Source organism: Bemisia tabaci, chromosome 2 (assembly GCF_918797505.1).
Source record: "Bemisia tabaci chromosome 2, PGI_BMITA_v3".
Classification (NCBI taxonomy): Eukaryota; Metazoa; Arthropoda; class Insecta; order Hemiptera; family Aleyrodidae; genus Bemisia; species Bemisia tabaci.
The window spans coordinates 65983983-65999138 of record NC_092794.1 but is presented as its reverse complement, the minus strand read 5'-3'; the positions used below and the strand labels follow the sequence as shown (position 1 = coordinate 65999138).

Here is a 15156-nt window from a genome sequence, read left to right as displayed (position 1 = left end):
AACTAATTTTTTTTTTTTTGCAGGCAAACAAGCTAGCACTGGAGAGAGAGTTGCATTCGACGAGGGTGACGCTTCTTCAGCAAATGTGTCACCAATGTACGCACATCAACAACAATAATGGTGCTGAAAAACCTGATGATGAGGTAAGAACCTGATGACGAAGTGTTGTGAGTAGAACTCCCAAATTTTGATGTGTTGGCCCCCTCCTGCATAAACTCTTTAAAGCTTGACCAGGGTTATAGAACTCTCAGAGGCATCTTCCTGATACCCTCAAGCTTTGGAGCATGAATCAAGTTAAGAATTGAAACCAATAAGGCACTCACGTTGCGATTTGTATTACCTAGTTTACAAGGAAACCTCTCCTCCCGTGGATGCCTCGTGTCAAATTAAGGCCTCCCATTAACTTCAAGGCCAAAATTTCTATACATAGTCAGCTGACTCTAATTAAGTGGAAAGCTTCATACACCAAGGAATAACCTGAAATTAGAGACCTTTTGCCTTTTTCTCATTTAGATAGCATGCATGGTGCAGATTTAGCTCTTCAGGCTATGAAAGATATTTTTGAATCATATACAAAGTGCTGTAGACGAGATATCCAGAAAAAGTGGCCAAATTGTGGCTTTAAGTTTTTTAATGCACAGGAAAAATCTATCAAAAAATGTCTTAGGTCACAAGTAATGTGAAGCCTCTGTAACTGTGATACCATAGCACTCTCTAGCCTAGGATTGTCAACCAGGCATTGATGTTGAAGGTGTCACAATATAGGTCGTGCTTGAGTTGGATAACCATTGTCGACTATGACGGAGCAAAGTCAAATGATGCAATGGGCCTGTTGCAAACTTTTGCTAGAGCAAAAATAAGCATTGTTTCCTATAGATAATGCCTCAAAAAAATCACGATGACCGCATCGGCAAAGTCTGAAATGCACTCATAACTTCACAATCTGCGTAAGAAATTAGCGTTTTTTTGAGCTTCCCGCTTCAAAAACGATACTACGGCACAGGTGAACATTTTGTTAGAGGAGCCGCTCCATCGTCGGCAATATTTATCATGGCCGATGGCAATCCGCAGTTCCGCGCGTAATTCGAGGAGTGTTCAAGGTCAATCAAGGCAGGTGAGGAAAATATGAACGTAAACATGCTGATTGTTATCTGGTCTTACCCTGGTCAGGTGTTATTTCGTCCCATCACATGTGTTTTGGTGGATTGGCATCGGCCATGATGAATATTGCCGACGATGGAGCGGCTCCTCTAACTAAATGTTCACCTGTGCCGTAGTATCGTTTTTGAAGTGGGAAGCTCAAAAAAACGCAAATTTCTTACGCAGATTGTGAAGTTATGAGTGCATCTCAGACGTTGCCGATGCGCTCATCGTTATTTTAAGGCATTATCTATGAGAAACAACTCTTAGTTTTGTTCTAGCAAAAGTTCGCAACTGATCCATTGTCCTGGACATTGCCTGTAAAGTATGTACAGATTAGGTGTGATGTATTGAAAAATATTTTAGAATAGTGGCTGCTGCAGAAACAGCTTTCGTTGAGGAGTGGTGATCATGGGTAACTAAGGAAACTTATTAAGATAATATAAATGGTGAAAGAAAGAACGGTCACTTGACTAAACTGCTAAAGAAATTGAGAGAAATGTTATATAAGTATAGTTAAAGTCCAGGATGCAAGTAACTCAAAGTTTTCTTTGATTGGAGAAACAGTCCTTTGGCTTGTGAGTTTTGTGAGTTCGTGAGTTTTTATATTGCTGCCCAAGAAATCAAAGATAAAATTTGAAGGAATAGGAAAGAGGATAAAGTATTGAAACGCAGACAGAATGCCGTTTAGGAACAAGATGATAGAAAGGTATTGTGTCCACATTATTCTTATGAGAAATCAAAGCTTCGAAAATAGGAACATTTGAATCAGAGGTTCACAATGAACTCCAGTAAAATCGAGAATAAAACTAAGGGGAGGAAAAATAGGAGGAATGAGGAGGTAGATCTTGTCCGTCTGCGTTCTTCATTCTCTGACCCACGGTTAAAAGAATGCTTATAACCAGGTTTCTACAAAGCTCTTTGTTCCTTTTCACTCTTAAATGTTATCTTAGCTCAACTTATCGTCATTGTTCATGTGCTCAGGGATCAGTATGCAGCACAGATGTGTCCTGGGAGGCTGTTGAAGAACGAGAGGCTCAACCTGTTCTTTGGGTGCCAGATCACGCTGTCACCAGATGTATGGGATGCGACTCCCAGTTTTGGTTGGGGCGCAGAAAACATCACTGCAGGTACATTTTTTTTCCACTTTACAAACATGGTTTGCAGAACAATCAAACCTCTTGTTTGACCACAAGACTCTGAAAAGAAACCGCAAGAGAAAAAAGAAAGACGAACAGAGCAACACAAGAGCTATTTATGATGAAGTCTCATAGTGAGGAAAACTTGAAGTACTTTATGGAAACTGAACCGACCATGAAAGGAAAAGAAAAACTGAAAAATAATTCCTACGCGTATTTACCCCGTTTTCAAAATTCGCAGACTGAGGTGAAAGTCATTTTATTTCAGTTTTCAGTATTGTAATAAAGAAAACTTGATGAAATGAGGATGCGTCCACCTTTTGAGGGGGATGCTGGCCGAGTGCTAGAGCAAGGAGGATAGGCCTCTCTACTCATTGGTCAGCAGCCAGAGGAGCTAAAATTCAAACCAAGCTCTGGTGTGGCTCTCAGAACCACTCCATTATAAGTTGTGCCAGTTACGAAATTGCGCTATGATTGCTGAAAATATTTAGTTTAACAAAGAAGTATGAGCTATGTATGTTCAAACACCTTGTTTTAACGTGCAGCAACATCAGAATTCTTTACATTTAGACTAAATTGAGAAGATTCATCTAACAGCCTTACAAAGATTATTTGTTCGGTGACTCAAAAATAATAATCATCCTTGGATTTCCTCCCTCCGCATGCTATAAGTATGTTTTTTTTCCAGAAGTTGCGGTAAAATTTTTTGCGCTGACTGCTCAGAAAATGTTGTAGCCCTCCCAAACGAGCAGTTGTATGAACCAGTTCGAGTTTGTGAAACGTGTTACAACAACCCGGTGTCGTATAAAAACACCATCAACCTGCAACAGCAACCTTTGAGTACTGATAAACTTGCTGAAGTGACTCAAGTCTCGCACCAAGTGGAAGTGCTCCCGTACCTTCAGATCCCAACGTGAACACTCCTCCTTCTTCGCCTCCAAGAAACATCTATAGTATTCTGTAAATTGTGTTTTTAGTTACTTAGTAAGGTCATAAGTGAGTTCTCCTCCTTTGTAGTCTCTTTAACTTCTCACTGATTCTGCAATATTGCGCAACCGTACTTTCTTCAACAATACTAAATCATAACATAAAGAAGACTAGAAGACTTTGGTGCAGCTAAAATGATACTCACTAGTTAGATATGAGTTCAGCATTTTCTGTCTGACCTGTAAAATTAAAAATTCAGGATGCAGGAATGGAATGGATTAAGTGCAGGATTGACAAAATACTAGAAACTTGCATCTCACGTGATGGGTGTTCCTTGCAGATTTGTGAGAATTTTGGTATTTTCTGTTGTAAGTCCAGTCCAACTTGATGAAAATATTCATGATGCATTAGCTGATCATAAGCTACCACTCATTTCTGTTTTGAAGCTGTATGAGGCTGAGAAACCCCTCCCCCCCCCCCCCCAAAAAAAAAAAAAAAAAAATGCTGTATGATATCAAGTTCAAAAACATTGCATATTCTTACTACGGAAGTCATACTCTGCTTATCAAGGATCAAAAGTTTGATAACTATAGGAGTATCAAAGGAGTCAAGTTGCACTCTTGGATGTACGTGCAGGAGCTCTGAAAGCCTTGCTTTCTGCACTGGTAGTGGTTTGGAAATTTGTCTAGCTTTTCTCACTCTTCAGGAGAATGTTCCACCTTTTTTTCATCTTCCAAAATGTATTCTGTTTTATTTCACACATAATTTTAGAAATTTTAGGGAATTGTGGAAACCACAATTAAAGTTGAAGAGATTATAAAGCAGGGAAAGTTCTTGTCGATTTTACTATGAATTATTTTCTAAGTTTCGTTTGTGATAACTCTCTGCTTAGGTTTGGTTTTTAAAGTTTTATGAAAAATATCTATTTTTAATTTTATTTTTAAAATTTGTTGATTAGTGTCTAATGACTTGTGTCTCAGATCTTTTATGTGAAAAGTTATAGTTGATGTTTAAAACAATTTCGGCAGTTTTAAGTTGTTTTTAAAAATAATAATATTAATTATTTTCCAAAACTCCGTCTGAGAATTCTGTAAATTGTCAGAAATTTGATTAAAGTCTGTTGAATTATTTCAAGAAGTTGGTAAGAGAAGTCTAACAACTGTGAAGTGTAACTTATTGTCATAACATCATTTCCTGCTTTGACTGATATTTTTTGGTCTTATTTGACTCGTTGATTCGTAAAGCATGGATTTTGTATCTTTTTGGATTCTCAGCTGCTTTCTGTCAAGCAGCTGTTAACCTGTTGGCTAACTGATAGACCCATCTTTATCATTTTCCACATTCATCATGAATATGGTTAATATAATTAAAATGTTTTATAATTTATTGGAGCTGTCCAATTGGGTTTTCGCTTCTTCCTTTTTTTCCATGTGTGAATAGTGTTACCTTCTCAAAATCATTCAGAAGTACTTAATACTTCAACATAAAAAATTGCAAAAATGCGAATCTTGATGGTAGTATTTCCAAGCCTACACTACATTACCGGTCAACGTTCCCACAGAACATTTCTCACATACAGAAAAAAGTAGAAAAGTTATCAAGAAATAAAATTATTTTTCTATGTAGAAAATAAATTATGACAGGAACTTCGCAGCATCACAAATCAAGATACTTATTTTGCAGTTTCATCGAGGATTTCATCTAGGTGCATTTTACAAATTGACTCTTGCCCAAAGCAGGTTTTTAAGCTGGTTTATCAACCATGTAAAAGGTATCATAGTTAAAGGGTTTAATTAACATTTTTTAAAAAAATAGAAATTTTAGTCATTTTGAGTGAACTCATCTCAAGACAACACTGCGCAAAATTGTACCCGGTAACTCATTTTCTGTTTTAGTATTCAAATTTCAGGTCAATTTATAGCATAATGTTTTACCTTTGACTATGTTTTCTTCCAAATCATAGAAATGATCTATCCTTTTTTCCTGTAAAACCTATAATTTTTCAAAACGATTTGGTGAAAAATTTCCCTCTCAATCTCAATTTAAAGAGAAAGTCATTTAGGTTGATTTATGAGTTATTCTCAGCCTTTATTAATTGAGATTACAGGGGGGTTAACTACCACAAAATAAAAGTATAAGTGAAGATGGTGGACGTCCATGAAAATACGAGATAAAATAACCAAACCCGTAGAAATCATGTAACAACAATATCATCTGGGCTATATTGAATCTGTTTATATGAAAAGATTTTCAAACAATCAGTTAAAAATGGTAAAAAATTACGCTTTATTTGAAATCACAATACCTAGGTAAACAAATTAAAACAGATAAAAGTTTAAAATACACCACGTTCAAGGAAGACAGAGTTGAAATAAGATGCATCACAAAAATTTGAACTTTCAATTGTAAAATACTTGAAAAGATATAAAAACATTTGATTTTAGTGCTGTCTTATCTCTGTTAGAGTTTATAAGGGTCCAGCAGGCTGATTATTGAAATCTTATATTCGTCTGTCAGAGAGGGTAAGACCTGAGTAAAATAGAGTTCCTATGGTTGGTTGGATGTATCATGGAAACTAAGCTGCAAGACATATCGATGGCCAAAGCGCAAAACAACATGCTTCACTCGAGACATGGAAGACTTCCTGTCATACATTATTTCTCCTTTGGAGAACCAGTCAATGCAATTTTTGAAAACTTCTTTGAGTTTTCTTCAATATGAGCAGAATATTCCATATATATTTCAAACTGAAGCTTATCTTCGAAACAGTGAAATCTGAGAGGAAATTTTAAAACACCACAGTGAAGGTACTGAGTTTCGCACTTTGGTCATCAAAATATTGGACAGAATAATGTAGTGGTTGTCAACCTTTGAAGGGGCATTTAAAGCTGCTTTAGTAGGCAGGAAAATGCAAGGCTTTCAGCTTACAATTAGTTTCAAACTGACAAATCACAAAACTCCATTATATTTTAGTCTTTTCCGACAAACATAAAATTTCAACAATCTACCTACTGACCTTTACAGTGAATTATTCAGTTTCTACTTTTATATGAGTAAAACTTGTCTACAGAGGTGTTACTGTTGCCACTTTATTCTACATGATTGAAGACAGGATGGATTCAATTTAAGATACAGTCATTGTGAAAGTTGACATTAAATCATAGACTATTAAAAACAAAATTACAAGAGGACGGATTCAGTTTGACACTTGGTTGCCACGAAAAATTAACATCATACATGATTGAAGACAGGATGGATTCAGTTAAAAATACAGTCAATGTGCAAATTAACCTTAAATTACAGACTATTTGAGATAAAATTAGAGACAAGACAGATTCAGTAATACTTGTAGTTACCATAAAAATTAAACCTAAATTATAAAAATAACTAATAAAAAAAATAAAGTGAAGAACAGATCTATGTAAAAAGGCACATTAGTGCTGTCCCTGAAAGTAAAATGGATTTTTGGACCATGAATAATTCTTACAACCGATCATAGATTTTCTGCTTGAGTATTTTTTAAATTCATTTGAAGTATAAATAAGTAATGAAATGACATGCTCATAGTCCTTTCAGGAAGGAGTTAATACCCAAAAAGATTGCCTAGTATGGGCCTAATCCCGAGACAAAATAATGAGCTGTGCCTACATTTATGGTTAGAGTTCAGCAACTTGAGTGTCGAAGTTTACAGGAAAAAATTGCAAATCATAAAATATATTCAAGTCAAAATTGCAGATCAATGATCAGGAAGCAAATGAGGGGTACAGTATGTACACATGAAATGAATAAAATCTGGTGATAGATGAGATCAGTAGAGGATTTTGTTACAGTAAAATTCAAAGAAAATTTGATCAGAACGCAGATTTTCTGATATAAAGAACCCCGCACAGAGCATGGAGTCAGCGGCTCTCAATGAAAGTCGATGAAACTTTAATAGATTGATACAAAGTTCAAAATTAAGGGAAAGCCAAAAAATTAGCTCACTTTTGCGAGTAGAAGCCGAGATATTCGCGATTGAACCCGGACTATTTTCTGTGCAGCGGAGGTAAATTCTCCGTGTCGCCTTACCTTGCTTGAGCACTTCGGCCAGGAAACCCCCTCTCCCCACCAGGTAACTACGATGTCGCAGTGTTTACACTCACTCCTTTCATTAGGAAGCTCCGTTCGGGCTGTGCGATACGGAGTTCCCTCCTTCTCGCACCCCTCCCGTGCCGGCACCGCCGGCCGGTTTAATCTGAAATGTAGTTGCTGAAACAGAATTGACAGATGCGGGGAGAGGGAGGGAGTACGGTATTCGCACCGGCCGAGCGCATAAGCACCTATCTTCACGTGAGTGACGTGAGGTCTGATCGAGAACGCCGAACAACGAGAGGAGAGGGGACTCGGAATTCTTCCGCCATGCTACGGCATGATAGAAAATAGTCCGGATTCAATTGCGAATAGCTCGGTTTCTACTCGCAAAAACAAGCTAATATTTTGGCTTTCCCTTAATTATGAAATTTATATCAATCTATTGAAGTTTCATCGACTTTCATCGAGAGCCGCTGACCCCATGCTCTGTGCGGGGTTCTTTGATGAAGACTTGGCAAAAATATGATATTTTGTATTCCTAGGCTCATCTATCAGAGTAACTAGCCAGACGGTAGTTTATCGTTGGGCTGAACTCATCATCTCTCGTCTAACTTTGAAGTCTCCTTGAGCTGCAATACAGTAGATAAGGACGCTGATGAGTTACGGGAGAGACTAAAAATATGATCCTTGAAGAGTGCAATTTACCAAAACAGTTGCGTACAGGAAGCAGAAATTCCTGTGGGAACAAGAGTTGTTCCAAGTAAGTCCTCAGTTGCTCCTCACAAAAAATGAGCTACTCCTTTGTATACATGCAACTAAAGGTCTTCAAACATCTATAAAAGTTTCCAGAAAGTGTAAATTACAGACAGGAATTCTATGTTGAGTTCCCATTTAAATCATTGTTTGTTCTTCCAGCAAGGTTATCGCTCTGTTCAGAAAATAAAATTCTGTAGTAAAAAAAAAGAAGGAAAAAGCAGTTCAACTATTAATGTCTATAGATGATAAAATGCTCCTCATTTTCTATGTACACAGAGTGAGCACAGCACATGAACTTGGCAAGTAGATACATTCAACCTGCACATAATTTGAGGATAGAACTTGTTCTGCTGAAAATATCCTCGCCCAATTTCAGGTCTTACTTCTGGTGAAGTTTACTAATGCACAAGCATAAGTCTTTTTACTCTCTTCAGAATCTCTTTCTAAAATATTACCTACAAAATCTAAAATTTTTAAAGTAATAAAAAGGGATCTTATGAAATTATGGTCAAGATAATTGGACAGCGTTAAACAGAAAGGAACCAAGCCACATCGGCTAATGCCAAATTTAACAGGAAAATTTTATTTTTAATGAGAGAACGTTTCTGCGTATTCCTTTGAAAATGTTACGAAATGTGCTTTGAATTATGGAGAAAATTTACTGAAATTTGCACAAATATCCGCACAACCGTTTTCATGTAAAAAATTAAAATGCCAGATTAAATTTGGCGATAGCTGATGTGGCTTGGTTCCTTTCTGTTAAACGCGGTCCAATTAAAAGACAGAGATTGTTTCCAATTCTGAAACACATACTCACATACGATCTTAAGGCACTTTCTTCAACCTACCTACAAGATCACTCAAGATCTGTATCAGACTCAAATCAGAATAATAAATTCTATTGAGCCCTATAAACTATATGAAAAAGTACAATATAATACATATAATACAGATTCAATAAAAATAAATCAAAACTGAGGGTCTCTGAGGACATACTACAGCAGGAATTGGCGAATTGGTGGAAAAATGTTATGCTCTTGAGACTATTTTGTCTATAACTAATTTTCCACTGTTCCTAGATGTCAAGAGAGTTTGATCAGTGCTGTTCTGACACAGTCTTTATACTTTGAAGGGAACACAGGTCATTTTTCTTCCCTTCAGGAAAAACCGAGAACAGAGGTATGAGCAGTCCTCAGGGTCCATTGATAAATTGCTTTCGCTTTAAACAAATCCAAAATGTGGTTTTCGTAAACGATTCGAGAATATTAAAAAGAGATTAGAGAAAAGTGGATCTCCTGTGTCGAGCAACAAACTGGTGAAGATTTGGCAATGAACATAATATGCAGTCAAAGTTTCAGAGGATGACTCATCGGAAACCACGTAGAGACCAAGATGAAAACATCCTCACAAGGATGTTTGGTGACATCCACTCAATCCCTTGAAAAAAGGAAAATTCTTTTTTTATGAGAGATGATTTTTTAAATTAGAAAACAGTTATCTTGAGATAAAAAAAAGTATCATAAAGCTTAATAATAAAGAAGTAAAAACTGGTTTGATTAGAACTGACGAATTGCATCCATCCGAACTACAAGTGTAGACACAAGAGCGATATTCCAGCTTATCTCCAGGTTGCTGAATATAATTGCAATAATTGCCAAGGTCCAAGGCTGAACAAAACCGCTTTGTCCCCAGGCCACCTGTTTTAAACACAAAACAAAATATTTTAGAAGACCAAAATAACACAGAAGTGCTGTGATTTTTTTCAAAGTGACTTCTGAACTCGAGTAGTATCAAAAGCTAAACTTGGAGACCATATCCTCAATTTGCAAAGTTACAGTAATCAGAGAACTATTCAACACATCTCTGTGAGAGTATCCATCATCATTTCCATCCGACTCTATTCGGATTATATTAGTATGAGAAGAGAAGTGGAGAGGAATGAGTTTGAGAATTTAAAAAAGCAATAAAGTTTGATTGTTGATTTTTGAAAAATTAAACAGGAGTGAAAATCTGAACCACCGAAATGGAGATACAAGGTTTCTGTGCTTCAGTCATTCATATCAATGGCTAAGTGGAAACCTTGTTCCCTTTCGCAAAAATGAAACGAAAAATCTTGAAACATTGCAATCAAGATAAGTGGTATCTGCGTTTAGTTGTTGATATAGAACTACAAAAACGAAGATAAATTGCCATAGACCAGTAATATTCCTTGAAATTTTTAGATGAAAAATAGAAGAAAGTCTGGCGGTTGAATACCTTCAAGAAGGGACTGTAGGTCTGTTGACACTCTTCGATTCCACTTAAAAGCATGCCGCAACAGTGATGATGTCTATTTGAATCTGACGATGCATGATTCGCACCATACTAGATTTTTTAAAAAAATTCAGGGAATCACATCAAGTGGACACAGCTGACTTAGCATCTTTAAATCAAGTGAAAAAAAGGAGAAGAATTTTTAGATTAGTTGAGGTGCTAAAAAAGAAGTTTTCATCCAGGCAATGGACAAAATCCTTACCTTCAAAACGGCCTGTGTGCTTGATACAGTAGGCAGCTTTGTATACACTGGAGCATGGCTCTGCTTTGATGTTGATATCATCCTCGTCAATAAATTCATTGCACTGATAAGGATTCGTTAGGTCAGTGCTTCTGCATTGGTAACAGTCAATACAATGACCTGAAACAAGAAAATGTGTTATCTGAATTGTGTTGTTCAACACATTATTGACATCTTTGGGATTCAATTTCTAAACTAGCTCATCTTATTCATACAGAGAATAAGAGTTGGTTTTATTTGAATTGCAGAGGGGCTTCCTTCAGGCGCCATTATACCAACTATAGTTGAATTTTTTCTTCTTTTTATGGTGCTTCAAAATGGGGGAAAATCATTAAAACCCGAAGCTGGTTTTTAAGTCTGCTTCCTGCGGTGCAGTGGTTGTAGCGCTGGCCATATGACCAAGAGGTTCTGGGTTCGAGTCCCAGCCAGGTGATCCGAGTTTGATGGTTTCAGGCAAGGGCTGAGATTTTAAGCAAGAGATTGGTCCTGCAGGCTACTTGAAAATTGGCAAGGGAAACAAAGGAGAACCTCCAGTCAAATCTCAAAGGCTGAATAGATTTCAGTCAATCGAATAATATCATTTCACCAATCTTGTTTCATCTTAGTAAGATCTGGTTTGACAAAGCAGTTTAGTGAAAGATGTGTGGATGTTAAAGCACATGAACCAGATCCACAGCCTAATCTTGCTCTTGGCTTAAAACTGGACTGAACTAAAAAACATTTTACTGAAAATACTGCGGGATAAATCTTGTTAGCCGAAATCCAGGTGTAGAAATGATTCATATTTCTTTTCCTATGATCACAGATATTGACGGAAATTGGGATTTTTTATCCATGATAGATCCAAAAAAATGATTGCATAGGTTGCTAAAACAGGAAAACAAGATTGATATATTGTGCGATTGATGGAATGACAACAAGTGTCAGGCGGACACTCAGACAGGGCCACACCCTTTCTGGTAGGTTAATTACATGAAGATATTCCTTACCGACGCGGATATACACAGTTAAAGATAGGACAAGCAAATGCAGCTTCATTTCACTCAAATAAATTACGACACTTATCGTTAATTAATAAAAATAGTAAAAAGAATTCGGTCAAACGGTGGTTTCACTTAATCCTTTGACTTTTAGGTTAGGAATCTTGTTTGTTTGGAAAATTGGAATTCTTCGAGGTTGCCAGAGGTTGCATACAGACTGCTTGATGACATCAGGATTGTCAAAGATAGGCAACCTGATCCACAACGTAAGCGAAATTATGTGAATCCCTTCCTTGTTTCTCATTCGAATTTTATGATAGCTATCAATATTTTGCAAATTGTATCGGGTAGTTGGAAAACAGGGGATTTGTGATAATAGCTATCATCAGCAAACCTGCCGACGACAATGGAGATGTTGCATGTGTGCGGAATTTGCGATTTGACTGTTGATTCTTAGTAAAAGTATGCCAGAAACACGATGGCAGGGTCGCACTGGCTCGCATCTGAGGGCGTAGACCCTTAGCTCGTTAAAGGGGCGAAATGTGATATTTCCTGATGGGGCATCCCCTCGTGAAGAGCGGTTCAGAAAATTTTAGCAAAGCAGCACAAGTTTACGCTATTTTCAGGTTCAAAGTTTATAAATCGTACAGAGTAAAAATTGTAAAATTGAACGTATGGAGGTGACCGACAGACTTCCGAATTTAAAGAAAACAAAAAAAATTAAAGCCACTAGATGCATCCAAGCACCATTATTTCCATAAGAATCGTGTCAGTGCTGCGGTTTACGTACGAGCTTAGGACGTGGGTCTAAAAATCCATCCTAAAAAAGAATCAGGCAAGAACCTGAAAAATGAAGAAAGAACGAGTATCAACACAGCCGACGACAAGAAAGACGTATTCGGGCCTCTTTTTGAACTTTTCTCCCGAATCTGAGCGACACCTCATTGGCAGCATATAGCAGGGCATCGAGAGCTCACGCTTCGCGTCATCGCGCCTTCAATTTTTCAGATGCAGCACGGACGTCCATCAAGTACGAATAGTTGTATCCCTGCGCCGTCGTTGACGCGCATCCTTTCCCCCGCTTTATTTCCATATTGTGTTTGTTTCCGTTTGTCTTATTTGTAATGTTGCTTCAATCTGGAGAAAAGCATTGCGAGTTCACGACTCACGCCATCGCGTCTTACATTTTTCATATGCAATGTAGACATCCATCTTGCGAGAATAGTTGTATCGCGTTTACACTTTAGATGTCTCTTACTTTTGAATTTCGAAATAAATTAGGGTTAAGTTCGCCCGATAGATATGCTATGATATGTCCAAATCAATAGTCATTTTGAAAAGGAAGAAATATGTGTAAAGGTCTCTCAAGAGGTCTATAAAGTGTGCGTATGTCTAAAAATCGAACTGGCTATGGTTTCTACGGGAGAGTTTACACATAGAGAATGAAGGAAGGGGATGATAAAGCGCCTATGTGTCATCAAAAAGGTAACAATTTCACAGAAAAGTGTTTACGCCTCAGAAAGTAGTTCTTGGACCTCTGTTCACCACTATGAGAGAGCACCTCTCTTCACTCCTAACTCTCTCTTCTGTTCATTTAAGAAATTTTCCGCATATATTCTCGGTCGTAATTTTTTTTCTCTTCTTATTTTGCTATCTGTCAGAGGGGCGCGTTTTTGGCGCGCCAATGGGGCGTATCTGCAAATGGCAGGTTGGCCTTATGGCCAGTCCGAGCCTGCACGATGTTGCCACTGGTTTTCTCTGAAATCCACTCCAAGCTCAAAAAAAGCTTTCAAATTGAGGCCAAAATGGAGGGGATATCCCACGCTATCCTAAGAGTCCACCTCTACATCAAGACAAACTCTCCATGCTTGTCTCTGAAAGATAGGGAGCAAGTACATTGACAGGGCTGCCACCTTATTTGGGGACTCTAAAACTGAAAACACGGCAACCCCGCCAAACATGAAAAATATAGGGCACTTCGTAGGCGTATACGACACTTGAAAGAAAGAGAAGCTATAAGGCTCACCAAAGCTCATCAAATCAAAGATCCTTAATGTTCGTCGTGTTAACGAATATTGACACTGATGATGACCTTTAATGAGCCGCACGTTAAAAGCTGATATGCGCAGATCTTCACTTTTCATAATGGCGTGTGTGTTGAGACCTGATGCGCATACAGGGTCTTTAAAAAGTCCCACTACCACTCGCCCATCGCTACCTAACTTTTAACTTTTTTCTCTCATAAAGTTTTTTCTACGAAGCCTCCAGGTAGCACTCCCCTCCCCTCCCCAAATTATCGAGAGAAGCATTCGATTTTAACTTTAACTTAATCTCACAAAAATGACTGCTTGCACCGAATTCACACCTGACCGCTGAATCGCCTATAATGCAACCCTAGACTTCGCTCTCCTCTTCCTTCTCTCCCTCCCCCTGCAACCTGGGGAAGGGGGGGGGGGGGGAGCAGTGACCGCAAATCTTTTCTCAACGTATTTTTGATTAACGTTTTCTTGGGAAGAGGAACCGCCTTCAATTTCCAAAGTATACAACCCGCAATGCGCGGGCCCCTTCACCCGCGACCGCGAGCACTTCGGGCCCCTATGCGTTAATACGGCCCTGTGCATCCCAAGTAGCAGTGATCGCGATAAATAGCGATTTTATCGGTGGCAATTTATCGCAATATTATCGAATAAAAAATTTCGATCTATAGCGATTAAATCGCTATGCATCGCAATTTTTTGTTCAATAAATCGCGATCAATTCTCGTCGATAAAATCGAAATTAAATCGCCATATATCGCGATTTTTGTTGCAATAGTATCGCGATAAATTGCCGGGCGATAAAATCGCGATTTTATCGCAACAAGGTCGAGGATAAGCGCTCAGATGTTGATGATCTTAGCGATTTTATCGCCGACAAAATCGCAACAAATCGCGATTTTTCCGATGAAAAATACTAATAGGGATACTGCAAATCGACGGTGCAAGTCTGCTATCACATAACTCGTTTGCGGTGTCTGAAAATCTCCGCTTCTACGTCATTTTTTTAAAGGAGAACAAATTGACATTATTTCTTGAAGTTTTTGCAGAATTTTCTTCGCATTCAGAAGAAAAATCATGACAGTTTTAAAGAATTTCCGTTGAGTAGTTTTCCATTTAAAAAATAAAGTATGACAGGAAGTCTGCGACGTCGCAAACCGAGTTATGTGATTGCCGACTTACACCGTCGAAATGTTTTGCACCACTAGATGGATGCGACCAATACCACCTACCCATACCTTTCACCGCCAAAAAATAAGCTAGGAGGTTAGGTATCCTCGGTAAAGAGTAACGGCTATTCTTCCAATGTTAAGATGAAAGTAATTTTTTTGGAAATACTCGTTCTGTGCAGAGGTAAGTGTTTATTGCAGTAGTTAATTGTCTTAAATGCGACCAATCAAAAACTTGCGGAGAGGAGCCGTATTATTTGGAGGCCCTGTATCACGGTTCTCATTGACCTCGTTCGACGTGCGCATGTGCATGGGCCCAACTTCGACGGCGCCATCGCATACGCGCTTTCCTCGCAAGCTCGTCATCTCCAATGCATCAAACGA

The 15156-nt window shown here is 38.1% G+C and overlaps 2 protein-coding genes across 7 annotated transcripts in view; one reads left to right on the top strand and one right to left on the bottom strand.

Annotated features, from left to right (window-relative positions):
- LOC109039800 (phosphatidylinositol-3,5-bisphosphate 3-phosphatase MTMR3) overlaps positions 1 to 4592 on the top strand; it is a 31704-nt gene extending 27112 nt beyond the window's left edge. For 3 of the 5 annotated variants that reach the window (XM_019055470.2, XM_072296102.1, XM_019055468.2), the window contains exons 15-17: positions 24 to 143; positions 2125 to 2270; positions 2968 to 4592. In XM_019055470.2, the coding sequence (XP_018911015.2) occupies positions 24 to 143; positions 2125 to 2270; positions 2968 to 3196 (495 nt within the window). In that variant the 3' untranslated portion in view covers positions 3197 to 4592. Of the gene's footprint in view, positions 1 to 23; positions 144 to 2124; positions 2271 to 2967 lie in introns of those variants that run through there. The other 2 variants (XM_019055469.2, XM_072296103.1) reach the window with 2 other exon arrangements.
- An 876-nt stretch (positions 4593 to 5468) lies between these two features.
- Positions 5469 to 15156, bottom strand: part of LOC109039801 (UPAR/Ly6 domain-containing protein bou) — a 155721-nt gene continuing 146033 nt past the window's right edge. The window contains exons 1-3 of one of the 2 annotated variants that reach the window (XM_019055471.2): positions 11577 to 11740; positions 10549 to 10707; positions 5469 to 9730 (exon numbers count right to left, since the gene is read on the bottom strand). In XM_019055471.2, the coding sequence (XP_018911016.2) occupies positions 9528 to 9730; positions 10549 to 10707; positions 11577 to 11625 (411 nt within the window). In that variant the 5' untranslated portion in view covers positions 11626 to 11740 and the 3' untranslated portion in view covers positions 5469 to 9527. Of the gene's footprint in view, positions 9731 to 10548; positions 10708 to 11576; positions 11741 to 15156 lie in introns of those variants that run through there. The other variant, XM_072296104.1, reaches the window with a different exon arrangement.